The following is a 27870-nucleotide window of genomic DNA, read 5'->3' as shown; positions in this document are numbered from 1 at the left end:
CACTTTATTTTGTGAGCCCGTAAAGTATAGACGAATCAAGATTCCTTCAGCTTTTCAAAATCTCTATTTGATTTTTTGGCATGTAATTGGCCAGTTTAGATTTAAGCTAAAATATATATATAAAAAGATTTTCAGGACATTTCAATACAAGCATCTCACAAAAAACAGAACTGGAAAAAAAGAGGAAGAAAATCAAACTTTTGCCATCACAAATATTGCATTAAGATTTAAGATACACAGACGCGCACACACACACACGGAGTGAGTGACAGCTGCTTTCTTTAAGTCACAAAAGCACAATATAAATACAGAGGTGTGTGCGAGAGAGAGAAGTCATTTTCCCTGTGGTAATAAAAATACATTCTTTACAATTAAAATTGTAACTAGTGCAAGTCCTTTTCCAGCCGTCGCTGCTGAAGCTCACCCCCTTCTGTTCCTCTGCAGGTTCATCAGGACGACTTGAGAGGAACCTCATACTTGAAAATCACACTGAAGATCTTTCCCCCCAGACGATCCGCCAGCCAAGAGTTTTTGAGCACAGCCAGTTTAAGGCTCTCACACTTGAGTTTTGCGTGGTAGTTCGTGTGGATAGCCCGGCCCATCCCTTCGATGATCACCAGGTCGGTCTTCCGCTCTCGGACCAAGTTGGCTAGGCCCTTGTCCAGACGGCTGCGAGAAGCAAGAGGGGGAGGATTTGATTACTGCTGAAAGGGAGTTCCTGCGCAATGAAACCTTGCAAAGGACGTATGGCTGAAATGTCTGGCATGCAGAGGGTGAGGAAAAAGGAACGGGGCTGTGATAATCCATCAGCGGGACTACCCAACATCGTTGGCTGAAATGTTTATGGTTTAATGGACTGGGATCCCTTAAAAGATCCCTTAAAAGAACTAACTGCTGCCGTGACACCACGTGCTGCCCTGGGTTAATTTTGAGCCCTTTTCTTTAATAGCTTAATAGGTTGCGTACAGCCAGAAAGTAGGTTAACTTAGCAGCCATACAGCTGAGGGGCATCATCAGCGCAACCACCTCCCTTGTTAGTTTTTTTTTAAAAAAGGTTTTATAATAAACAGCAGCAATTTGGAGCATTTTTTGAGTAAGAGCCAGAGTTGCCAAGCTATCTAGAATGACTTTGTAGAATCTTTGAAAAAGGATGTTTACGGAGCAGGGCTGGGGCTACGTGGCTCGTTTGCCATCTTTTAATACCAAGGTCGTCCGTTCAGTAGCCTCCAAACAATGCAGAAGGCCTCTGTTGTGTGCCAGAAGGATGCGCTTCTCCCACGTGGCTAACTTTAAACGAGCTTTACAGCTGGCAAAGAAGAGCCAATCCTGCCCTCCAGTGACTGACTTGGAGGCACGGCACGTACGGGAGAAACGTTAGAGGGATTTATGGCAGAAGACCAAACAGGTTGCAGCTCCTCCGAGGAGTTACGACAAACAGAAGATAACAAAGGATTGTTTTATATTATCTTTTTCAAGCGGATATCAAATCTATCCTGATAATTTCTCTTGGGAAGGGCAAACATCAGCTTCTCTTGTTAGAAGAGGGGGAAAGGGCCCGAGCATCTGCCAGTTGGGCAGAACTTCAAATCCCAGAATTCTCTCGGCAGCAAGGCCACCACAATGAATTCTGGGGGCTGAATTTACCTTTGGAAGCCAATCAAGCTGGGGAAATCTGCCAAACACACTTAAAATTTATGGATCATTCCTTCTGCACCCCCCCTTTGGACAAAAAAAGGCGCTGGCTCTAAATTTCCTGATGATTTTACAACAACCAGGAAGATGTCAAACCTGAGATCCAAGCAGGGCGAACTGGAACCGGTCTGCACCAAGAGGAGCCTCTCTTCCTTCAGGGCTGATCTAAAGAAAGAGGGAGGCAAATCGCAAAGCTCAGCCTAGGGGAACAAAGACCCAAAGTTCCCTTCGGAGGCCAGCGAAGTTGCCCAGCATCCATGCACTCTTGCAAACGTTCCCCAGTTGGCTAGACCGATTGGTGGATTTTGGTAGGATGGAAACGGCTTTGACTTTTAACACGGGAGCTTTATGGCTTTTCCACAGCAAATTTTAGCAGAGCGCTCGATGTAACGGAACGCTCCTTCGCACCTGATCAGACCAAATTGGCACGTGTGAAGGTTCTCCATATCTCACCTTCCATCAATCTGTCTATCCCTTTGTGTAACAGTCTATCACTCTATCTCACCCCCCCATCCCCATATCTCACTCTTCCCTGTGGTATCTAACAGAGGGTGCTCCAAATTCTGCTGATTTTCTCTTTTCTTGCCCCAACAAAGTTGTCAACAGCTGCTGGGATTGTGAACAATACTTGGTGTGGATCTTTTTTTCTTTTCCCCAAAATGTTTTGGAAATTTGGTCAAGTCTCTTAGAACAAGAAACCAAATTGTGACCCGCATCTAACAAAGAAGGAATGTTTCATTTAATCAACTGCACCCCTTCTGCAAATCATCAGTTCTTTGTGTACAGTGAAAATGAAACTTCTGAATTTTGCCCATCCTGTTGTTTTTCATGGCCTTTTCCCCTTCTGACATTTTAGTCTAGATCTAAAGGCAGCCTTGAATTGTGCATACCCACTACGAGGACAGAGATTCTATCTCCAGGACACGATTTGATTAAAAAACCAGAAGTGTAACTATTTAAACATTCATAAACCATTCAGCTATATAAAATTAATTGCAACTTGTCCATTTCTCGGAATTTAACTAGGGGTTACATCACAGGGGATGAGCAAAATGCAGAAAAGTCCACAATAACGTCGTGGTGTTTATGACATCATCCTGATGTCATTGTGTCTTCTAACAGATGCCTAAGTTGATTTGATAGGTTATCTTCAAGTCAGTCACAATCAAGAATTACTACATTAGACTGAAACATCCTCAGGCTATGAATTCTTCCTGTGCCAAAACAAAACTCCGCTTCTTCAGGCTTCGCATCAGGCAGTCCTTACCGAATCACATCATCCATTGCAGCGATCCTCTCCGCAACAAGCAAGGATTCGTTATATGTTACGTCATTCAGAGCAGGACCTGAATTGCAAGCCAATATAACCTATTGTTGCAAGGGAGAAAAAAAAAAAGCACAGGGCATTTTGGACAAGAGTCATTCTGGTCGAGGACTCTACGCGACATACAGGGAGGCTGAATCCATTTTAAACAGGAATTGAAATATGTTCTGATGCATTTGCACCCACGGTTCCCTCGGGGACTTTAGGGCGAGGAACACCAACACCATCTTTGGGGCAAGCTAAATTCTACCTCCGTAGACTCAGGTCAGCGGGCTTTCCTTGATCTTTGTCTGTGAAATGAGAAGACCCCCAAAGACATCTTTTGGCACCCCAAGAAGAATTTATACAATCTAGAAATTGCCTTGCCTGTTTTTACCCCCTTGGCCACGTCCTCCAGAGCATCCTTGTTAATGCTAAGCTCACCCCCAAATACATCGATAGCCAAGAGGCATCTGTTTCTTCCCCCTCTGCAGCCACTGTAACCTTCCTGCTGTGGACCCGGCCTTTCGGCCAGGAGACTCCCCGGCCCCATCTGCAGGAGACTTCAACGCACGGGACCGAAAGAGGCAAGAAATCCACTGCCTCGAGGGACAGGGGTTCCCTGTTGCAAGCAGCAGAATTTAAAGAGGGAAGAGACGGGGCTCAAGGGAGTCTCTTCTTTTTCTAAGCCTGCCTTCTGCGCCTCTTCAATGAAGAAATGAACAAAGTTATTTGCTGGTAGCAAGCTCATTAAAAACTCAGTCGAGTCCAACTGTAATGTTTCCACTAATTTTTTTTAGCCATCGGTGGGACGCAATGTTATTTTTTTCCCATGAACCTGGTTTTCTATACAGTTCCTATAAAAATATTAGCAGCTCCATCTCCTTTCCAGCCTTTTGCTAACCGGGTGCTTTCCAGATGCCCTGGACCGCAAGTCCCATCATGGGGCCAGGGTGGCAGGGCATGACAGGGGTTGTAGTTGCCTCCCCCCAGCTCCCCCAAGGTGCCAAGTTGGAGGAAGGCCAGCTGGGCACCTTGCCTCCTTAAACCGCAAGCCGACATACAAACAGTGTGCGAGACCATCCATGTTCCCTTGAGGCATTTTACCTTAAGATGGCACTGTAACTCTACTGACCTCTGTGCCCCTACAGAGCAATTCCCTAACAAAAGGGAAGACGCCTAAGATGATGTCAATTCCACTGTTATCTGCAAAAATTAAGGCACATTTATGAGCTGGGGCCTGTGAAAGGAAAAAGAGAAGCATCAGAGGAGGACTTGAAGGCCACACCAACAACGTTCGCCGCATTTGGCCACGGCTCGTCAGTGGCCTCTTTTCAAGTCAAACGATTCGGCGGGGGAATCTGGGGAGGCAGAAGGAAGGGACCCGCAGCCCCCGTCCCACAATAAAAGAAATTATCTCAGCCCTCTGGGATTTCTTGACTGTCCTTGAATTTCACAAAGAGACGCTAGGACAGTGTTTCTCAACCTTGGCACCTTTAAGCTGGGTGGACTTCAACTCCCAGAATTCCCCAGCCAGCCATGCTGGCTGGGGAGTTCTGGGAGTTGAAGTCCACCCAGCTTAAAGGTGCCAAGGTTGAGAAACACTGCTCTAGGATGTTCCATCTTTTTTGTTACGTGAGATGGGGTGGCGGTGGGCAGCTTTAAAATAAATAAGGTGGGCAGAGCTGACATCACACCAAATAGTCCCATGGGGGTCAGCCTCTTCTGTTCTTAGGCAAGAGCTCCAATTCTGATGCTGCTTGTCACCCTTTCCCCCCAGTCTCCACTCCAGAAACGGAACAGCAGAGAAATTGGTATTAGCACCAAGCCCAAGGCCCAAAACCCAACTTGGTTCGGTCCAGAAAGTCAGTCTCGCAGGAGACACAGCAGAGTCTTGTGGCGCCTTAAAAACTAGCCAACAGGTTGCCCCTCCTACAACCTTTCCTGCATTCCTCCTGCTTCTCTGCCCAAACGGGCTCTACAAAATGGTCGTTGAGGTGACTGGCTGCGCGTACCTTGAGTCGTTCCACCCATTCGCTGTACGAATCCTCAAGCCAAGGACGTTCTGTGCACCAGCAAGGAAAAAAGGAGAGGGGAAAAAGAGAGAGAGCGAGAGAAAGAGAGAAAAACATTATCCATTGCCAGAAGAACCTAGAAGATCTTGCTGTTTCCTGGAAGGAAATGGCAGCCCTGGGAAGACCCAGCGACCTAAGCTATCCGCTAAAGGAAGGGAGGATTTTGGAAAGCCTCGAGAAGGGAAGCTAAACATTTTGCAGAGCATCCAAAGGTTCAACCTGATTGGGAAAGGGGGATCATCCAGTCATCTACTCAACATCCAGGGGCCAGAGCCACCATCTATATGAAGGAAGAGAGGCATGCAAATGTTTTGAGCTTGAAACGCTCTCTTGGAAGTTTGAAACAGCAGTTCCAACCTTTTCTGACCGTTCTGGAAGGCTTTCAAGCTTGGAAGGGCAGGTGTTTCACCCTCAGTGCATTCGACCTCTTGAGCAGAGGCTAGAAATGGATTGCTCCCAACTTGCAGAACTTAGTGCTTGGCCCTCTGCTCCCAGAATTCCAGCCACTTTGGCTATAGCTAAGAATTTGGGATCTGAAGTCCACGCATCTGGCGAGGGACGTCCTGCATGAAGCGCCCTTCGGCTTTTATCACAGAACCACGGCACCCTTCCACTGAAGGTGAATTCAGAGAAGGCTCAAATTGAGGACAATGTTTTTAGGCTTGGACTCATCATGTCATAATCAGGATTTGGGACGCTTCAGCTAGCTTGGTTTAAATTTCCCGCTCAGCGGATTTGGGGGCCGAGGGCCGGTGATCTTGGAGAGCAAGAGAAATGACTTGCAGTCTGCAATTGGAGAACTTCATTTTAGTGCTCACCAGCTAGAGTCCTCTGGGACTGCTTCCTGCTTGATATATAGAGATCTACAAAAAGAAGAACCTCTCCCAGGTTTCCAGCTCTCAGTACCTTGTAATTTTTCCTTGGCTTCTTCAAATCCAAACTGTGGTTCTGTTTCAAGGACACTGGCAGTGGAGGAGGAAAAAAGAGAGAGAACAGTGTACAGGTGAGAAAACCAGGTTCTGTGGAGACACTTCCTGCTACTTGTCTTTGGAAGAAAAACAGCCGGCCGGGATTTTGTAGAGATCGCACCAGTGAGCTCACCAAGGGATCAGAAAAATGCCCTGGCTGCTGAAATTAAGATTTCCGAAATCCAGAACAGAGGCTTTATCGCTGATCAGCCTCTCTCCTCTGCATTTTAGTGCCGGAGGAGGTTTCTGTGAGGGAATGTATCTATGAGGAGGAGAGCGATGTGGGAGATCAAGGCTATTGGGAAGGAGGGGGTGCCTTCCAGGATTGGGGAGGAGGCACGAGGCAGCAGAGTCCGCAGGAGGAGTGTGGGAAGCGAAAGAGGTTCAGGGTAACCTCACAGGGTAGATCCACGAGTTGCTGCAGTATAGATTGAGTTTGGCAAGATTCTGTCTATATATATGCAAATAAAGGAACTGGACGGGACTGTTTCATCGTTGTTCTTGGGCTGGGCCTGACAGTTTCTCTTTAGACTGAGAAGCAGCTATTTCAGCATAAAGAGATCCCTCTGGATTCGCCCTTGCTCAAAGCAAGAATAAATTGAGTTCGGGCTGAACAAACTGAGCCAACCCCACTGGAGTTTGGAAGCCAGAGCTGAGGGATGTCTGGGCCCCCCAAACTCGTCTGCTCTGAGAACTGCATCGGGCGAAAGGGGGCCTTGAGAAGAACGAGAGAGATCTGCAAAGCATACAGAGACCTACTCCGAGACAGCCTTGGCTCCCCAGTCGAAGACGTTTCCTGCCAGGAGACCTTTCACCAGAGCGAACTGCCTCTCCTCCCAGGCGAGGGAATCCAGGGAGTCGATCACCCCCTGGTAACACCTGAGTGCGATGCCGTTTTCTTTCTGCTTTACCTGCAAGAGAGAAATGTGCAACACGACCTGCTCAGAGGGGAAGGGGAAACGCATCAGGATTCTTCGCCAAGACCCTCATTGCCAGATGGTTTTTCTAAGCCCAGTTTCATTGCTTGACAGGAATTGGGTGATGGCTGGAGGTTCCAGATGCCTTGGAAGATCTAGCAACAAGGTAAGACAACCTTGTCAAAAACATAAGAAAAGGGGCAGTAAATTTACAGTGGACAGACAACCTGATCGCCAACTTGTTCTGGTAGCTAGTGCCAGATCTTTTCTACCTCTCAGTTCTTTTTCTGCTTAGCTCCAATGCACAGAATGTATTAGACGCCCCTACTATTCCTGCTTTTCTACTATGAGCATCACGGAGGGAGGGAGAGTTGCAACTGAGAGTGCCTCTCTCGAGACCGAAAAAACTCCTTCGCCTTCCCTCTCCAAGGATGGAGGGGCCTGTAACAGCATTTGGGCTCTCTCGGTTACCTTCCTGGGGCCAGAAATCCATTCCTGCAGTTTTATTTCGAGGAGGCAGACTGGGTTGACGCAGGTGGGGAAAGAAAAATTGGGTCATGGCTGAATAGATATGGGGCCATGCTCCAGGAGAGCGAGGAGAAGAAGGCCTTACCTTAGAGTAGGGATCGGGGAAGTTGAATTCATTCAAACAGTGCTCCCTCGTATCCAATAAACTTCTAACTGTTAGGGTGCCGTAGGCACTGAGAAGGAAGGAGGAGGAGAGGGGGGTCAGTTGTCCCAAAGAAAAAAGGATTTTCTGACTTTTTAAAAACCACCCCCTCCTGCCCCTAGCTAACTAATAACAATCTTTGCTCCCTGAAGGGTTTAATGGCTTTGATTTAATGGCTTAATGATTTACAGAAGAAGAAAGGAGGTATCTCAAACTTCTCACCGCCAGCTTTGGTGCTTCATTTTCTGGTCTTCCTTTTTATTTACATAACCAGCCTGGCTGCTCCTCTTAAGCTACCGCTTTACTGCTTTAAATTAACGAAAGGCCAGCTAGAAAAGTTTAGTTGTAGCTCCTTAACCAGCAGCTGCGGCATATGTGAACATGGAAAAGAACTAAAGAATCGCTAAATAGGACAATTCACTGCTACAGACCCGGCAAGACTAACCATCTGGGTCATTTCGCCCCTTCCACCCACAACCCTGGATTCAAAACTGATAATATACTGAATTATGGCCAGAGACCCAAGGAACAACCAAGTGCAGGATAATCAGGCCAACTGTAGCGTAAAGGTTTTAGAAAGTAAAAGAAAACAAAAGCAGGGATTATGATTGAGAGTGAGAAATCGACAGATCTTCCGTTTGCGGGTGGAGAGAGGAGTTAGCAATGATGGCCAAGTTCATGCCCGACCCTTTCTAACACAATGACAAACAGAATTATCTCCAATTCCACATAACTTCTGGTAGATCGATCCCCTAATTAAAAAATCACCATCTCCATGACTGGCCAACCTGTGCATTTAGAAAGGAGGGGGATATTAATTTGGTGTGTCTGATAGCACACGGGGGACGATACAGCAAGACAGGAGCAACTATCTTAAATATCTCAACTGAGTATGCAGGTGAGTGCTACTGTGTCTCCCAGGAGGGTAGGACATTAAACCAAGATACCGTGAGAGCTCTCCTGGGAAGAACGGAAAGAATAAGGGGAAAATAACCCTTGCATATTTCAAAACATTGGCTGCATCCGGAAACGCAACAGACTTTTTCTCCCCCTGGCTAGAGGATGTTAAGCCTCCCCCAGCCCCAACTTACAAAGGCTGCTGTCGGAGTGTTTGGAGTTTGTCCCAGTACTTGTGTCGGAATTTCTCGGCTCGCTCGGCTGCATCGATGGAGTCCGGCTGGCTGGCTGCCGCGCGCTTGGCGACCTGGTCGGGGAACGAGAGAGGGCGGCTAGCGACAGAAAAGCCTTCTGCAAGGGGCCGGATTAAGCCAGATTCTTCCCCTAGTTTAGTGGGCCATCCCACCCCCGAAAATCAGCTGCAAAGCAGCCACGTCGTGGCAGCTAGATTTTTTTTTCCCCCTTCAGGTTTTACTAGAAGGAGGGAATGGAAACAGGGCTGTCCAGAGCCTCCTGTTCCTAACTCCATCCTTAAAACACCCAGCGTTCTGCTCCTTCCGGGGATGCTGTGGGGTGAGTGGGTGGCCTCCAAGGTCCTCCAGAAGAGCGGAGACCAAATTTCCACCCCCCCAGCTCCGAAACACTGCCCAACCCTGTTCTAGTTTCAGCAAAGGGGCTGGGAAAAGCAAGCAAAGGAACAAAGAAATGAAGTTTTGTCTTCTGGGTGCAAATGTGCTGACAACCTGGCTGTTTCCCAGCTAAATTCTATTTCTGCTTAATATGATTTGGGCCTTGTGGGGAGGCACTGAACCCTTGTTTATATTGTTTAAAGAAGGGTAAGAAAGTAAAGAATGAGGGGTCAGTTTTTTCCAATTTCTAATGGAAACTGCAGAGCTACTGAAGTTTGTGGCAATTTGGGGTCTCATCTCACTCCCCACACTCTCCAACAAACCTACAGATGTCCTCTTGACCCCTACCAGCCTGTCTTCATTGCTTTTTTTAGGTGGGCTTTATTAAAACAAACAAATTAAGGTGCAAAATCAGGAAACAAGGCTGAGCTTTAATGTACTACTTTTGCATTTTTTACAAAAAAAGGAAATCACTGAAAAAGCAGGTTAGACGTTTTTATTCCCCATATTAAGCCACTGCTACAGCCCGTCCTGAACCAAGGCTTGAAAAATCAAAATTAAGGGAAGTTTGCCCACTGACTGTAAGCCTCTAACTTCCAGCTTTAATTTTCTGCTACTAAATGGATCAGAAGATAGAGGAGGCTTAACTAATTCTCTTTTCTGCTGCCTTAAAATGTGGAATATGCAAACTGGAGAAAGTTCTAAGAAAAGTGTTTCTTAACCTTGGGAACTTGAAGATGTGTGGACTTCAATTCCCAGAATTCCCCAGCCAGCCATGCTGGCTGGGGAATTCTGGGAGTTGAAGTCCACACATCTTCAAGTTCCCAAGGTTGAGAAACACTGATCTAACAGAAGCCTCTTTAAGCAGATGCGAGCATTATACACAGAGTTGTTATACACATTATACACAAACACGTCATGAGGACTCCTTACCCCATCCAAGGCTTCCTCGAAGCACGAGAGCCAATATTGCCGGGCCATCACATCATCGGTGAGATCCACGGTGTCTGCGACATAAGTGGAGGAATCCTGCAGCAAGGGGAGATTAACGAGCATTCGCTCCAGACGATCCATTTCCAACATGTCGAACTGGAAAGAAGAGAACGTAGCGTGAGCGGGACGGTAAAAACTGGTACCGCAATAATTTTTTTCATTTCAAAACTGGTGGGAATTGCACACTTCTTCCTGGAAGAGCTTGGAAAAGGAGCTAGGCTTTGAGTGCATTCCAACAGCAATGTGAAAGTGCAATTCAGGATGCCTCAACTTTCTTGAGTTGGCCAAATATATAAATATTAAAAGGGGTGAGATAAAAATATTATTATCGGGTTGAAGAAACCTTCGCCTGCTCTGGGTGGAGGGCTCAAACTTTGCTCCCCTTTATTTTTACGGGGGGGGGTGGAATTAAGAGGCAAAATAAGTATGTTGAGCTTTGCAGCTGTGTAAAGTCTTCCTTTCTCCCCGAATCGCTAACCAAACTGGCTTCTCTCTTCTCTATGTCATGCAGATAATACTGACCAAAAAATGTTGGCCAGTGTCGCTTTCCTTGAACAGAGATGCAATACTGGTATCTGCATTAAGATGGCTGCTGAGGTTCTCAACAACAGTGAATTTCAGAACAAAGGACCCACATGATTTGGAAAAAGGGTTTTTTTTTTTTTGGTCAGTTCAAAACAATTAGGAAAAATATGCATGACGGAGCTCCAAGATTTCCTTGCTCAGAAGGCAGATGTTTCCTGTCCAAACAGCAAAAGAGTCCCGGCAGACTGTTTTTCATTTTTTCCAATTTAGAAAAAGCAGAATCAGGATCCACAATGAGCTTTCTCCATGATCTTCCTAGAGGGGCCTCAGAAACCACCAAGCGGGGGGCTCTATTTCGAGGAGTGGGATAAATGCTGAGCTTTTTCTACCCCAGGAACACTTACAGTGCCGCTTCGTTCCCGCTGCATGGGGCAAACGTCGGGCGAGGTGCTTAGAAGGCCCGAACTGCTAGCGTAGTTTTCTCCCCAACTGTATAAATTGGGATCTTGGGTGGGGCAGGGAGAGGAAGAGAAAGAAATAGAAGAAAAGAAGACGATGTTATTCCAGCGAAGGCCAAAGATTGCTGGTTTAAAAAAAAAAAAAACAGTGATCAGCATTTTTTAAAAAAATTTTTCAGGGAGAGAGAAAGGATATTGGATGGGAGGAAGAACACCCACCCGCTCACACCCACCACACACGCACACTTAAAGACTGGATTCTATTTTAGAAAAATACTGGAGAATCAAGTGAAGGAACAGAGCCGCCCACCTTATTTTTCCACCGAAAGTTGAACGCAACTGAGATACAACACTGAAGCAAAGCCTAATGCCAGCGTTTTCACATGGCCACGGATAAAAACAGGAGCTGGCAAATACCTATGGGTTTGGGGTTATCGTCTTGTTACGTGGCAGCACTTATTCTGAAGGGTCGTTATGCAGAAGGACCCCCAAAAGAGAGACGGGGCCAATGTTCCTTCAGGCACAGCAAGCTGCAGGTAACCCCGAGCCGAGGCTTCTTGTAGGCAGATGACCAACATGGCAATCCAGTCTCTACTGGCTGAACGTCTTCCCCACCTTCGGCACAAGTCCAAGACTTGGCTGAATTTTTCAAGCCCTCCCTTGCTTGGGAGGACCCTGGAACGAGCGACTGGGGCACGGTGCCTAAAAAACACTGTGGGGGAGGGATTCTTCCTTTTTGGAGGAGTGGGGGGGGGCACCGAAGGGGAAGGGGCTATACTTACTGTCTTGCTCTGCTCCTTTTAGGAATGCACCTATCGCTCCCAGATAGCCTTCGTGCCTCAGAAACAAAGCCTGCACTTCTCCCTGCCGTAACATGAAACATAGTGGTTGGAGGGGCCCCCAAGGACCAGCTGTTCTATATTTGCAAGGCATTTGAAAGAGAGCCAGTTGGGTCTAGGGGTGAAGGCTCCAGGCTAGGAAGCAGGAGGCGCTGAGTTCGAGTCCTGCCTTAGGCATGAAAGCCAGCTGGGGGACTTTGGGCCAGTCGCTCTCTCACAGCCCAGCCCACTTCACAGGGTGGTTGTTGTGGAGAAAATAGGAGGAGGAAGGAACATTAGGTACATCCACTGCCTTGAGTTCGTTCTTTCTTTCTTTCTTTCTTTCTTTCTTTCTTTCTTTCTTTCTTTCTTTCTTTCTCTCTTTCTTTCTTTCTCTCTCTCTCTCTCTCCCTCCCTCCCCCTCTCTTCCTCCCTCCCTATCTAGCCCAAGCCCTGGGGAGGGTTATCTTGATGGGACAAACACCACAAACCCGCCCTTTGTTCAGATTTAGGGCAAAGGAAAAGACAAGCAAACTCTGCAACAGAGATGTTACAGAACCAGAAAACAGCAAGGAAAGAGCTGATGTGCTAAATTCTCCCGGGCCCCCAAGCAGCATCTGCGAAGACCACCCGGGTCTCCCTGATGGGTTTTCATTCTCCCCAACCCACGAAGGCATCTTTAAGCTCCTCCCCTGGCAGGCATCCATGAGGGGATAAAGATATTTGTGCTGACACGAGGAAGCTGGCACCTTATCCTCTCGGCGCGGGAAGCAAAGCCACGACAAGGTGCGGAACCTCCTTTCAGCTAGAGAGGGCGTCCAAGGCCAACCAGTGACCAACGCGGTGACGTTCTGAACAAAACCACGCGGAGCTTGGTGACGGTTTTCAACAGAACGTGCTTTTAAAAACATTTTTCGGCTGCCTTGTCTGAGGAGATGGCACTGAAGGCTTGTGGGGGGGGGGGACTAGGGCCAAAAACTGAGCGACTCCCCCCTCACCCATCTCTCTCTTCACCAACACCTTCTCCTTCTCCCTTTTCTAGTATTTTAAAAATAGAGCATTCCTACTAAAGATCTGAAATGACCGTTTACAAACTGAAGGCATTTACAGAAACTCATCTCTGCTCTAGTGTGGGGAAATTTAACACAACAGGAAAATGCAAACATCTTTATAGAGGGCTTCTTACATGCCCCCCCCCCCACAAACAAGATTGTAACCTGCATTTCTTACTTACTCACACATCTGGACCATTCTTAAAATTGTATTTGTCCTGCCATGCTTCCCCGCCCTCCCCCCCGTCCTTCTGCTCTCAAATCCATCACAAGATCGCTACCTTGGAGAAGAAATTAATGCTGTAGGTGATGGTGCGCATGGTGACCGGGTGGCCTCGAATGAAGAAACCCCCAAAGTAGATTTTGTTCAAGTTGTGGAGTTTGGCGTGCAAGCAAGCCAGTTGTCCGATATCGTTACTGATCATATGGAGTAAACTTTTTGCCATGTCTTCTTTGGAAAAATCTGAGGAGAGAAAGGGAACGAAAGGGAAGGAGATCAAGAACCCCCAAAGGACGTGTGTCGATAACCTGAAGCTTGTTGAAATGCGTTCAGAATGGGATTCAGAGAACAAATCAAAGAGGGAATCCACCGGGAAGGGTAGTGAGGTTTGACGATGGCAACTGATGGATTATCTTGAGAATGAAAAAATAAAGGCCCTTAATTTTAATGGGCAGAGCAAGCCCACCACTTCACACAGTCTCAAGTTTGAGTGGGCCGAAGAACGAAACGTTGGAAAGTCCTACCTTTGTCAGCCGTGGCCGATTTTCCAAAGCTACTGGCTATCAGGTTGCCACTAAGCCCGAGGGTCTGATATGCCCCGCCGTATACATCCTTCACCAGCATGTCAACGTTGGTGTGTTGGCCCTTCGAAGCCAGCTGCAGCAACTCATCAAACTTCTAAAAATGAAAATCCCAAATGCGTGTCATGCAAACACCTTGACGGATGGATGTCTTCTTGATGCCTGTCTATTTTATTTCAAGCCATGACGCCAAGCTCTGAGCTGGCCTGGAACAGCTTAGTCGCCCTTAGAGAGGAAAACTCCTTGCCTCTAAAAACCTAGCATGCCACTGGAAACCTTAGAACGTAGCTCTGCTTCCTGATAAGCTAGCTTTCTAAAGGCAGGAGAGCCCTTTGAAATTTAAGCAAATGTGCAGTCTTGGGGGCTCAAGTGTGGAATTCCCCCACACACAATCTAGTTTTTTTCAGATTTCTACAACATTCTTTTTATCCTGACAGGTTACCTCAGTGGCACAGAAGTCTCTTGGCCCATGCCTTTAAAGTGAGCCATTTGAATGCCATGTTGTTTTATAAGCTACTTTCCCAGATTTTTTTATAAAGAGAATGCCTGTATTTACATATCACTCTAGGAATTATTTCAACAGCCTCTGGGGCGGCACAGAAATAAAAGCATTCTAAAAAGATTGTAGCGAGAACCAAACATTTATTTTATAGGCAGAAGTGTTGAATCCTGCCAACCCCAACCTGAAAATATTTATAGGATGCTCAGCTTTGGATCCTCACGCCATGCAAGCAGAGCAGATCTGCCACTGTTTTACTACTACTTTCTCTACAATGGGGCAAAGGGATAGTTTTTGCTTAACTCACAGCAATCCACCAATAATATTTTGAACTGCTAGGCAGGAATATTACCTTGGTTTTCGTAAGCAACGCTCCGAGGCCCCAGAAAGTCCCACCTCCGATGGAGCTTCCACCAATCCATTCAAATTTATCCTCTGTTTCCACCTATCAAAGACAAGGAACAGATTCTTGCCCAAAACCCACTGCTATTACCCTGACGAGGATGTATCTTTATTGCAGCCCAGGGTTGACTGGGCAAGTTGATCCCCTGGGGAGGATCCGACATAAAAGAGAGGTCACTGAGCATCAGAGAGGGGTTGAGAGGAGATTAAGCTGCCTTCCTGAAACTGCAAAACAGGGTTACGTTCCCAGCACAGACATATGCATGTCAGTAGCCCGGTTCATGTGATGGCCTGCTTTTCCTCCTGAGTAAGCTATAGGCCTCGATCTAGCAGCGGAGGGACAAATGAATTCCGGCTGCCTATTAAAGGGAGAGCAGTGATCCGGGTTGCTATCTCAGCTTCTTTTCCAAATGACAGCTCCTGTTTTTGTTTTTACCTTTCCAGGGAAACAGCAACGCGGCTGAAATCCCAGCCCCTACGGATGGGGGAAAGGTATCGGCTGTTTGTTCCCATTCCACACCACTGCATCGGCTAGGAGGACTAAGAACTCCCCCACGCCACCGCCACCACAGAGACGGAATGCTTGAGCGACCTGCTTTTGCGCTGCTCCAGGCTTCTGCCTCTGTGCCCTACCGTTTTCCAAAGATGGAAGGGAGTTCAAACAACATATCCAATTTCATCTTGAGAACAAACCTAGTTGATGAAATAAAATGCTTGGTGTTTACACAACGAAGAACCCCATATTTAACATCATGGCTTGTTCCCACAACATGCTAAGACAATGGCTGGGTTCCCACAAGCTATCCAGGTTACCCAGTGCCAGGTACAAGCCCTGCTCCGCCACAAAAGCTCACAGGGTGATTTGGGGCCAGCCAGTGCTCTATATGCCACCTTGAGCCCCTAGAACAGCGTTTCTCAACCTCATCATCATCAAGATGTGCGGACTTAAGCTCCCAGAATTCAGCATGCTGGCTGGGGAATTCTGGGAGTTGAAGTCTACACCTCTTAAAGTTGCTGAGGTTGAGAAACACTGCTCTAGAGCAAAGGCTGGATAGATGAGTACCAAATACCTCCATCTAACAAATAAAAATAAATCAGCCAGCCACAGGATATTGACCTGACTTGATTAATTAGGTCAGAGAAGCAAGGCCAGTCAAGCTGCTGCCAACACAGCTTAAAGAATTCACGTTCGGCTTCCATCGATGGGCATTAGGAGATCCCAGCCTTTAATTCCCAGGAAGATCATAACGTCAAGGGGATCAACCTTGTAACGTTCATTGGCAGGAAGAAAAGCGATGGCAGGAAACTGCTCACTTCCTTGGGAAATACCCAGAAAGAAGAAAACGGATGGATGGATGGATGGCTCCCTCCCAGTTCTAAGCCATTTCCCTTCCCCAATCTGAACTAACACCTCAGAAAGCCCGAAGGCAGCGTTGCTCAATCACACAAATAAGCCAAGGATACTCACCTTCACGATAGAAACTCCGGAGCCAATATTGACAAGCAAATAAGGAAAAATGTGGGGGTGGTTCATCTGAAACCTGAACTCGGGGTCGGCATCCTTCAGGTAGACAAAGGCCTCGTGAGGGATGTTCTTGAGCACAAAGTTGCAGCCCTTAATGAGGCACGTCATGACGTCTTCTTTATCTAATCTACAAGGAAACCATGCAAGGAAGACAACAGTGCTATTAATAGCCCCAGAACCAGCTCTTCACTTCCTCAAAAAAGTGTTGTCGTTTCTTCGAGAAAATCTCTTAATTCCTCCTAGGCGCAACCAGGGCTGTGAAGGAGGGTCACAGATGTGAGCTCCAGCATCCCGAAGAAGGGCTGGGAAAGATTCCTGTCCCGGTGGCCGTCTTTATCTAGACGGAAAAAGGGGCTGTCAAGATGGATCCTAGATCACCGAACGCTTTCTGCCCCTTTTACAATCTTTCCTTCAACAGCAAGAAACACGTTTCCTGCTCTCTTATCCCAGCTTTGTTGCGGCACCATTTTGGGGGCGTCTGAGACTGCTGACAGAGAACTTGGGGAGTTGTAGTCCCAATGACTCCTCCCTTTAACCCACCAAGCAATTAAAATACCAACACATGGGAATGCCCCCTGAACAATCTTCCTCTGCTTTATGACTCCATGGGACTGCAACTCCAGAATATCTATCTAGCACAGCCCACACAGTTCTCAGTTGGAGGGCACTCGGTTTGGGGAAGCTGGTCCACCATGTCAGTTTGAGCAAGCAGAGGAAAGTCAACCAAGTGGGCTTATTTTAATGGGGTGCCTGACTCTGGGCCAGCTGTGATAATTTAGGTGCAAAAATACCGGCCAACATTTGAAATCCTGGTGGGAGCCAAACAGTTTCCCACATGTTTACCCAATGTTGTTTTGTCAAACCCTTAATGCTAATCTCAAACTATACAGTATCCATGATTAAAAAAAAAAAATGATATAGAAGGCTTGCAGTGCACAACTAAATAGCATCCTCCCCCCGCCCCCTTCTTGAACTTGTCTGCCAAAGTGACTTCTTCATCATGCTCCGTAAAAAGGCTGGCTGGATTACCAGAATCAAATCTTACCCCATCAGGGATAATCATTCACAAGACAAAAATTCCTCTTCACACTTCCACTTACTTTAATCCCAGCTTCTTCTCAATAAGTTCTTTGAATTTGTACGCACCACCTCCTGTGGCTTTGATCACTTTCGTTTCGGTGTTGACAAGATGGTCTTTGATGAAATCCAAGCAGGTTTCAATATAGGCGTTCTCAAATTTAATGAAATGAAGCCGAGCCGTGATCTCCTCCTGAACAGTGATTTCATACGGAGATTCGTGTTCAACATCCTTTGGATCAACGACAGAAAGATCAAAATTGCCTCCCAAAGTTTGGGCCAAACTTCTTCCTCTAAGGGAAGTAAAGTTACTCTAGAGTAATGTTTCCCAATTTTAGCAACTTGTCCAATGTGTGGACTTTAACTCCCAGAATTCCCTAGCCAGCATGAGGCTGGCTGGGGAATTCTGGGAGTTGAAATCCACACATTGTAAAGTTGCTCAAGTTGGGAAACACTGGTCCGGAAGCTGATTCAATTGGTGCCTTTGGAACCCAAAGAGCATCTTTACATATGCACACACACTGGCATATAATAATGTATCAGACAATAATAAAAACCAAAATACAAGCATCTTACCAGATTTGGATGGTTACGGCCTGAAATTTAGTGAGACTTTAAACGAGAATGCTGAAATCTAGCAAGCTTGTAGAGATGAGACTGTTAAACCTTTTTGGCCCTTGTTGTTGTTATATTTTGGCAGCTATGCCATCATAAAATGGTGGTTGGCACCCGGGCCCTGGCGTCTCCCACTGCAATTCTCTCAGGCCAACAGTTTTGAACCTTCTCCCAACTAGCAATGGAAAAGTCGTCTCACCTTGCATGACTGATCGAAGGATTGTACCCTCGCCACTTTATGTTGCACTGTGGAATAGTAAGCCAACTTGGCCAACGATCCACCTGTTGGCAAAATAAACCATACAATGATTGAGAAAAAGCAAACGTTTGGAACGATTTACAGGACTTCCATGCAAAACCCAAATGATTTGGACCATGTTAGTGGGGGCACTCGCTCCTAAGCGTCTCAGCTGAAAAACACAAAAATAATTGCATTTCTATTGCTTGGGGATTAAATTCAACCCAGAAGATCTTTGGGGGCACCAGCTGGCTGATCTCAAAAAGCTAAGCAGAGCTAGACCCAGTTAGGGCTAGGATGGAAACCACCAGGAACTCCCTAGACTGGCATGGTGAAAAAGCATCCTTGTAGAACACAGCGGCTGGGTACTTCCATATTGCTGCCAGAACAGCATCGTCGTCAGCAACAAGGATGGTTTTATGCAGCCCGCAGGGCTCAAGGTTGATTCCAGGGAATCAAGATTATATTTTGTAGATGCGGACCTAAGTTTTAGAAACCATTTTAAGTCAACCTTGCTTTTCCGAGAGAGAACACTTTAACCACTACACTGCACTGCCTCAAATCTATTGGTGTTCCTGTACAATGCAACTCCCAAATGCAAGGAGAGGAATGTATTTCTCCTCTGGGTGGGTGTGGGGGGGTGACTTCTATTTTCTCAAGAATACAGACTCAGACTGTTGTTGCACACAGACCACCTTCTTGTGCAATATCAATCCAGACATCGTGAACCTCCTTGTCCCTCACAAGGCCTCTAAGAACTGGGGTAAACGGTGGTAGCAATGTCTATTTATACCGATCTCTAAAGGCCAACTCAAAAAATGGCTACCCATAATTTCTATTTCCCCCCATTTTGCTTTTTTGTCTAGAAGGAGAAAATCATTCTTCCACTTTTGGAAATTTGCTCTCTACAGCTCAGTGTTTCTCAAACTTGGGCAACCTCCAGATGGGTGGGCTTGAACTCCCAGAATTCTCAGCAATGGCGGTGCTGACTGGGGAATTCTGGGAGTTGAAGTCTACCTGGAAGTCACCAAGACTGAAATAGATGGCTCGCTCTTTTCTCTTCCTTGCCATTAGCCCCTTCTTCTTCTTCAGCAACCACACAAACAAAATATGCAGACAGAAAACAAGGAAAGAGAGAGAGGACCCTAATCCTAACCTATAGTTCACTTGGTAAAGTTTTTTTTCCTAATCTGACTTTCCATGAAACTTGTAATTTCACACTGAATCATAAACAGGTGACCAAGTTCCCCCAACCAAGCCAACGGGGCTAGCTCATGATTCATGTTGTGTAATCTCAGAAAACTGGGTTAAAGATGTTAACCGCAGACAAGTATATTATACAAAAAGGACACACAGTAATTTTTGAGCTACCTAATTAAAAAGAAAGTGTGGGTGTAGGTAAAACTGCGATATATACACTAATTTTATTCAGCATCATCTGCTAGGCACACTGAATCGGTCCTCATGCGTCACAGTAAACCATCTCTTGGTGGCTAAACCACAACTGGCTGAATTCATTCAATATATTAGGCTGGAAAGAAGCAAGCCATGTTTTGACTCATCACAACATGCGACCAGCCAGTCCTCACAGAAAAACACAGCCAAGAACTGATGCTTAATTGATTTACTTGGTCTGCAATCTTATATTGTTCAGCAAGGGCCTCAGCAAAGCAAGCACTGGCAAGCATTTATTAGATTTTCAACTCAGTATCCGGTTCTGACTACTCTTAGTCACATAAAAACACAACTTGCAGGGTGAGCAGAATGTTTTTTAAACATGAGAAAATGTGATTCAAAGACAACTTTCTATTCACGATTTATGCAATCGACGCCATAGCTTAGGAGAAGGAGCACCACTGCAAACGTAACCAGGAGCACCAGCAAATGGGAATCAGTTTGGCAAAATGTAAATTATTCTTTTTCTAGAGCTCGATTTGCTCTGGTCTAAGATTTTAAAAAATGCAACTGACCGCAGTACCTTTGCTTCATTCAAGCTTCATTCATTCAAGTAAGCAGAAATATAGCAAATGAGGGAATTAAAGAAACCATAATGGCTGGATGCATACAACATAGTAAGCCGGAAACCATCATGTCCCTGGTTTAAACCAGAAAGGCTAAACTACAAAACAAACACATCATATTTGGTCTTATCCTGTTGTGCCTGCACTTTCCGGCTTCCTTATCTCCAGATGGCAGCCATGCCAAACTCAAGGGAAACATTTGCACATCTCAAGATGCCAGCAGCTGAAGCAAAAACTTCTCCTGGGACTTTTCCATCCTGTAATTCTCCACCAGAAACACAGAGCACCCTTGTTGACAGCCAGTGAGACAGGCAATGAAAATTGAAAAATACCAGAAGCTTCTCCTCCAATCTGAATTTTTCGCATTCAGACTCCACCTTTCGTGCTTGACTATGTAAAGCTTTTCAACATAGGGCTAAAGCCATCTTATCTGGCAGAAATAGATCTCCTAGTTTACTTTGTCTGAATAAAAACACATAAAGGAGCTTGGAACGAAAATGCCCAAGAGAACAACAAGCAGACAGAGGCATGTCTTGCAAAAGGGTCAAGGAGGGAAAGAATTTGGCCCCTGAGCTCAATTTTATTCAGTCTGTCAACTTAATGTGTTATTTGCTAGATGCTGGGTTTTATCCATGTAGGTGAACTGTCATGCTAAATCAAAAAACCAGCAGTATGTTGCGTAAAATAAAAAACTAAAAACATTTCACGAACCACTGTGACACTGGTCTGAAAGTGAAACCACCAAGGTTTGGCAGGGTTCACCATCACACAAAGCCGAAGCTCCTCCATGGTCCGCTGAACAAACCACAACTGGGTGGATTCATCCAACAGTAAAACCATGGCTTGCAAACCCCAACAACACATTAAGCAAAATCTAAATGCGTCACATTAGGGCTTTGGGAACTCAACTATGCAACCTGCCTCAACGTGGCAAAAGGTGAGACGCAATTTGTTTTTCCCTTAGTGGCCAATTCCAAAAATTTGGGGAGAGAAAGGAATTCTGAAAATAAACCACTAAAGGAACATTGTTGGTTTGAAGGTTGACAGCTCCTGCAATCTCGTTGATGCCACTTTACTTGGGGATGCTAGATTTCCACATTAACCCCCTTTCTTGTCAAATAAAGTACTTGCACATCAATGCAAAACTTTTAAAACTGTGCGGCATGCCCTTAAAGCCCTGTGCAAAGTGCTTTTTGTTAAAGTTTATTTACTATTTATGACCAGGCCTGAATTGCAGATCTCTTAGAAGGCAGATCAAAAGCAAAAGATTAAAAAAAAAGTTATTTCCTTCCCAGCTTCAAAAAGATTCACAAGCTAACATATGGCTTGTATTTGGGGACTTGTTTCTTCCAAACTCCTGGAGTTATTATTATTTGGGGGGGGGGGTAATATCTTTCTTGACAAGAGAATTTTAAAAGCTCCCCCTTTTTCATAGGATTGGGATTGATTGGGGTGCTTGTTCAGCCCCCCCAAAGGTCCTGAACTGCTCTGAAGGAAACCCCATTTGGCCCAAAGGAAAAACTGGCTGGGGGGGCAAAAACTGAGGGGGGGGCAAACAAGAGAAAGCAGACCCCCTTTTTTCTCATTCCATCAAAAAGGATGGGGCAATTTAGCCCCCCCGCAAATAGGAAAGGGGAGCATTTTCTCCCTCCCTCTGAAAAAAGGGGGAGCCATATTCCTCCCCTCAGGAAGCTAAAGGGGCATTTTCTCGCCCCGCAAAAAAGAAAAGAAAGAAAAGAAATGAAGCGCCCCCCCCCACACTCTGCAAAACGGGGAGAAGCCTGGCTGGTGCCCTCCCCGCAAAAACGAAGGCCTCTCACCTCCCTCACCCCAAAAAACACCCGGGATCTGTTTATACCGACTCCCTCCCTCCCCCTCCGCCCTGAAATCCAGAGGGACGCTGGTCTTCGTAGTCTTCCCCCGCTCTAAACCCCGCCGCGGGCGAGCGCGGAGACTACAACTCCCATCGGGCGCCGCGCCACCCGGCCGAGCGCAAGACACGCCGGGAGTTGCCGTCCGGCGTCGCCCTCCGCGCCACTCGTCCCTATGAGGCGCGGGACTGCAACTCCCGGCGTGCCCCGCGCGGTGCTTCAGCTCTCCCCCTTCGCTTCTCTCGCCGCCTCAGGGAGCGAGAGAGAAGGGCGAATGGCGGCGACGGCGGCGGGCAACCGGGGAGGAGCGCCGGCGCCGGGCTTACCGATGTCGATGGCGAAGCGCTTGGCGTTCTCCAGGTTGCGGAAGATCTCGTCCGGCGGCAAGGTGATGCTCTTGTCCAGCCGGCCACCTCCGCCTCGCCCGGCCCGCTCCGCCATTTTGGACGCATCGACCCGCTCGCTGCGCGGCCGGCCTCCTTAGACATGCAAATTTATGCGCATACGTTTTGCATATTAATATCGGGAGGGAAAAAGGAGGCGGTGACGCCAGAGGAAGGGGGCGGGGCTCCCAGTGGCTCCGCCCGTGAAAGCCGCGTGGTTCTTAAGCTCCGAAGCCCGGCGAGAGACCTCGTTGAGATCTAGGGGCTTGTTTTTCAAATCCACGTTTGTGGTACAGTATGTTTTCCCGGGAACCTTATGCCTTTTAATAAAATGTGTTTGTCGGAAAAGGTGCTCCCAGACTCCTGATTTTTTGCACGCGGCTCTCCTCCTACAATAGCGGGAATCGGGCCTTTTTAGGTCACAAACTGAAACGTTCCCTTTGAGCCTCACTGAGGTCCGGCGGCTTGGAACAAATCAGACGAGGCAAGGAGGTGGAGCGATTTTCGTGGGAATGTTGACTTTGCTTTTTCTCATTGCTTTCCATGGGATTTGCTTCCCCGTGGACGGGTTTGCAGTTCAACCGGATCCCTTAAAGTCCCCTTCCTTCGATTGCATCTCTAAATATACTTCGAATTAAACTAAAAAAGCGGAGCAAAGCTCGATTCGATTGCATCTCTAAGTGTATTTTGAATTAAACTAAAAAGTGCCTAGGAGTCAAGCCCGATTCGAGTGCATCTCTAAGTATACTTCGAATTAAGCTAAAAAGTGCCTTAAACTTTTTCGAAACTCGCTTTCCCAGAAAGCAAGACGCCGCATCGTCCGGGCGCACGCTGACATGCGATTCACCAGCGGCAAGAATCTTTTCCGTGCAAGAAACCACGGCTGGATTGCAACACGAGGGCCGTTCGGTGTGAGCAAATCACACGCAGGAAAAAGGGATCTGAACGAGCTTGATCTGCTTTCCAAGCAAACAGAAGGAGAGAGAGGAACTCGCACGCAGGCCAAAAGACTCGGTTATCCTGGGGAACTCCCTGCCACCAGATGCGGCGACAGCCACCCGTTTAGAAGGGAAGTGGGTGAATCCAGAAGATAAGACGGTATCCGACCACTAGTCTTGATGGCCATAAGCAGACCAATTCGGCACCCCAGTCTTTGTTGGCTTGAGAATGAGGGGGGGGGCTCTTAGTTGAGAAGCCAAACTGAGTTACAGAAAGCAAACCCCAAACTTCATTTGCAAACATGCACTCGTACCAGAATTGCATTTTACTTTTCGAGTCTTTTTACCCATCTTTTATCTTTCATGGTTCCCATCCTCTTTAAAATATTTCATTTTTTTTTTTTAAGTGTTGTTTTTAAGCACATGCGGGCGCCCTTACGGCCGGCTCTTCCTCCCCTGTTCTCGCTGCATTTCAAGCGGGATTTTAAACGGGGGAGATTCAGACATGCGGAACGGAAAGGGGCATTTGCCGGTCGGCCGGCTGAACATCTGAACCCCACCGGAGAGGCGTCACGGGGGCGAACAACAGACCTCTCCGGCCTCCTGACTCATATCTGGTCCATCAGAAGACGGAGAGTGCAGGTTAAGACACTGCAACATTTTGGTTGCAGTCCTATTTGGGTTCTTTCCTGGGATCCAGATACACCTGTGTACGAACAAGTGTGAATTAATAGCACCTTTTCCATGCCAGGTTATTTGTTCACTGATGGACGATGCTGTTTGCTTTGCAAGCGAACAGAGGTTTTTAACAGCTGGGTGGCAGATGTTCCCAGCAGCCCTGGACTCCAACACCCATCATCTTGGGTCAGAGGAGCTGTAGTCCAGGTTAAATGGTACAATTCATCCCTGGGTTGCTAGGAGTTGGGCTGCATATACATTGAATAAATAATAATTATTATTATGCTCTATCACGGAGCTATGCCTTTTTTAAAAAAAATGTAACCTTGTATGTTTGTCATTTTACATCTGGGTCCTATTTCGGTTCTTCCTTTTAAAAAGAAAAGGCTAATTTGCAAGCATACGCCTTTCTGTAAACTGTAATGACATTGATTTCATTGAAAACCGTGGTTTTTCGGTCCTCTGCCGGTTTATATGGAAAGACAGCGTATAAATCTAATAAACAGATAAATAATAATTCATTTTAAAGCTGAAGATTAACTTGGGAGTTAAATGCCACTGGACACAACAGCTGTGTTTTTGCAGCAAGCTGAGCCATGATGGCTTAACTGATTTCTTCGATAAACCATAATTGGCTAGATTCTCAACACAGCTAAGGAAGTTAAGGGTCTCAAGCCCATAAGAACGGGTTTGCCATAATTCAGAATAAGGCGCTTGGATGCATTGACATGGATAGAAAGCAGATTTTTATTTATTTTTCATCCCCCCCCCGTTACTGTGCAAAAGCTTCAGTCGTGCCCCCTTGTAGCGGGGTACAGATTTCGATGCAGATTCACATCAACAACATTTTCGTCCTGTAAGGACAGTCAGAAGCACATCTGTACACCCCCCCCCAGCAAAAAAGAGCGAGTGGAAATACAATTTGTACACCCCCACCCTTTCCTAAAAGTCTTCGTTCAACTCTGCACGAAGAAAACCAGCCCGCGGGGCTGTTACCGTGGTTCCTATGAGGACGCACAACTTAGGTCGGGGCCTTTATAAAAAGCCTTTGTTCAGCTGCTTGGACGCAGGCGCTCTTATCTCCTGAAAGTCAACCGATTTCGAAGAACGGTCTCTCGACGGATTAGCACTGCAACTAATGCGTCATCTTGGCCAGATACGTACACTCTACAAATGTCACAGAACTAACAAAAAACTTCTCCAAACCCCAAAGACCTGGCTGGTGCTGGTGGGAGGGAGGGAGGGAGGGAGGGAGGGAAAAGGAAAGAGAAAGAGTGAAAGAGGAAGGGAGGGAGGGAGGGAAGGAGGAAGGAAGGAAGGAAGGAAGGAAGGAAGGAAGGAAGGAAGGAAGGAAGGAAGGAAGGAAGGAAGGAAGGAAGGAAGGAAAAGGAAAGAGAAAAAGTGAAAGAGGGAGGGAGGGAAGAAGGAAGGACAGAAGGGAAAAGGAAAGAGAAGGAGTGAAAGAGGGAGGGAGGAAGGAAGGAAAGAAGGGAAAATGAAAGAGGAAGAGTGAAGGAGGGAGGGAGAGAGGGAGGGAGGAAGGAAGGAAAAATTAAAGAGAAGGAAGGAAGGAAGGAAGGTTAATCCTGAAATTTTAATGGGATGATACATTACACCAAGTCTACACCCCCCCACTTCTGGGTTCACCAGACATGCTAAGGCACGAAAAATCCTAACCCTGGTTAATACTAACCAGGCACGTTTAATGCCAATGGAGCTGCGTGTCTTGGCTAAATCCACTGAAAAAGGGGCCCTTGCCACCCCCGTGGGATTTTCACCTATTGGGCAAACTCACTTTGCAGGGATGCGAATGGTATGCATGTGTGAATGGGGGCTGCACAAGGTTTCCCCTTTGGATTAAAAAAAATGGTGTCAAACTTGAGACTTCTGAGGCTTGAGAAGTCTCACACTGCTTTGAACTTTGGCAAAACAAATCCAGATTTTTAAAAAATCAGCAAGAGATCCTAGATGGATGGATGGATGGATGGATGGATGGATGGATGGATGGATGGATGGATAGATAGATAGATAGATAGATAGATAGATAGATAGATAGATAGATAGATAGATAGATCCTCAAGGAACAGCTACAAGGAGTTCCTCATAACACAAGGATGACTTTTCAGCTGAAATTTCAGCTTCCTGAACCCTCCATCTTGCTGAAGGAAGAGACTAGCTGACATCCAGATGTCTTAAGGTGGGCAAGGTCCCTACTGCTTAGAGGGAGGACGGCAATGCGTACAGCACATCTCCCCCTCTGAATTATCTGACACGGTCCAAGGAAGTCTTTTCCACCCCCACCCCCACCCAAAAGGCTTTCACTGGCCCCACCATCACCCTTCCGGAGAAGCCGCATTCTTGATAACCGTTGCCAAAAGTTTGGGGAAGAGTTTTAAGAGTCGGCGGAGAAGAGCAGACGCCATCATCCCAGTTTCGGGTGGAAGTTATTCTCCCTGCAAAAAAAGAGAAAGAAATGGAGTTTAAAGTTGGGGATTCCCCAAGTGATCTTTGGGCAGGGCTTAGTTATTGAAAGATGACAATTCTGCCCTGTCTTGGGCTGCGTTCACACAACACCCTTAACCTGGTTTGGGTTCGCACAATATCCTCAGTCATGGAGAAATAGGAACCTGAACCAAGATAGCTGGTTTTGGAAATGAAGCTGTTAGGTGATCATTCAGTCTGGTCAAGCACGTTGGGTAAATACAACCGGGCATGTTTTCTCAGATCTAACCAACATAACTCTGTTTGAAAGCAGGGTCTGTATTTTGGAATAAGGTACCTTTGGAATTAAAGCTGATTCCTCTTACAGGTAGCAGGGGGCGGGGAAGGGGCTTCATGTTTAACTTTTATCTTGGTCTTTTGGAGGTTTTCTGTGCTGCCTGTTTTTAGGATTCGAACTGGTCGATGGCATTTTATTGTGATGTGTTTGCAAGTTGCCTAGAGCTGTTGAACTTGAGTGGGATGCAAATCCGATCAATCAGGGAATAAGGGATGTTGAGTTAAACGATGGTCCTGCGGACAGGCAGTCCTCCAGATCAGACTTCAGACTTTCAGCAATATCTGTCTCAAGATGGTATTTCACCGGAAGCAACTTTCTTGTTTTGAAAGAAGAAGAAGAAGAAGAAGAAGAAGAAGAAGAAGAAGAAGAAGAAGAAGAAGAAGAAGAAGAAGAAGAAGAAGAAGAAGAAGAAGAAGAAGAAGAAGAAGACATCAGATGCACACTCACAATGGCTGAGAAGAAGGAGAAGGAGAAGAAGAAGAGGAGCAGGAGCAGGAGCAGGAGGAAGAGGAAGAGGAAGTGGAGGAGAAGAAGAGGAAGAGGAAGAGGAAGAGGAGGAAGAGGAGGAGGAGGAGGAGGAGAAGAAGAAGAAGAAGAAGAAGAAGAAGAAGAAGAAGAAGACATCAGATGCACACTCACAATGGCTGAGAAGAAGGAGAAGGAGAAGAAGAAGAGGAGCAGGAGCAGGAGGAGCAGGAGCAGGAGGAAGAGGAAGAGGAAGTGGAGGAGAAGAAGAGGAAGAGGAAGAGGAAGAGGAGGAGGAGGAGGAGGAGGAGGAGGAGGAGGAGGAGGAGGAGGAGGAGAAGAAGAAGAAGAAGAAGAAGAAGACATCAGATGCACACTCACAATGGCTGAGAAGAAGAAGAAGAAAGAGAAGGAGGAGGAGGAAGAAGAGGAAGTGGAGGAGAGGAAGAGGAAGAGGAGGAGGAGGAGGAGGAGGAGGAGGAGGAAGAAGAAGAAGAAGAAGAAGAAGAAGAAGAAGAAGAAGAAGAAGAAGAAGAAGAAGAAGAAGAAATCAAATGCACATTCACCATGGCTGAGAAGAA

The 27870-nt window shown here is 46.6% G+C and overlaps 1 protein-coding gene across 1 annotated transcript; it reads right to left on the bottom strand.

Annotated features, from left to right (window-relative positions):
- Positions 1 to 22502, bottom strand: PANK4 (pantothenate kinase 4 (inactive)). The gene is made up of 19 exons (XM_007427110.4): positions 22373 to 22502; positions 18116 to 18198; positions 17325 to 17533; positions 16168 to 16351; positions 14650 to 14742; positions 13742 to 13895; positions 13279 to 13460; positions 11910 to 11991; positions 11074 to 11174; positions 10085 to 10240; positions 8717 to 8829; positions 7569 to 7656; positions 6798 to 6949; positions 5977 to 6032; positions 5011 to 5060; positions 4131 to 4235; positions 2960 to 3060; positions 1789 to 1857; positions 1 to 669 (listed from the first exon to the last, which is right to left on the bottom strand). Exons 1-19 carry the CDS (start codon positions 22485 to 22487, stop codon positions 450 to 452), a joined length of 2313 nt encoding a protein of 770 aa, XP_007427172.1. The 5' UTR covers positions 22488 to 22502; the 3' UTR covers positions 1 to 449.
- Positions 22503 to 27870: the final 5368 nt, after the last annotated feature.

The sequence above is a fragment of the Python bivittatus genome, unplaced genomic scaffold (assembly GCF_059951505.1).
Source record: "Python bivittatus isolate LINGU-HERP-01145 unplaced genomic scaffold, Pbiv_v1 ctg000090_np1212, whole genome shotgun sequence".
Lineage (NCBI taxonomy): Eukaryota > Metazoa > Chordata > Lepidosauria > Squamata > Pythonidae > Python > Python bivittatus.
This window is presented reverse-complemented; position numbering and strand designations above follow the sequence as displayed.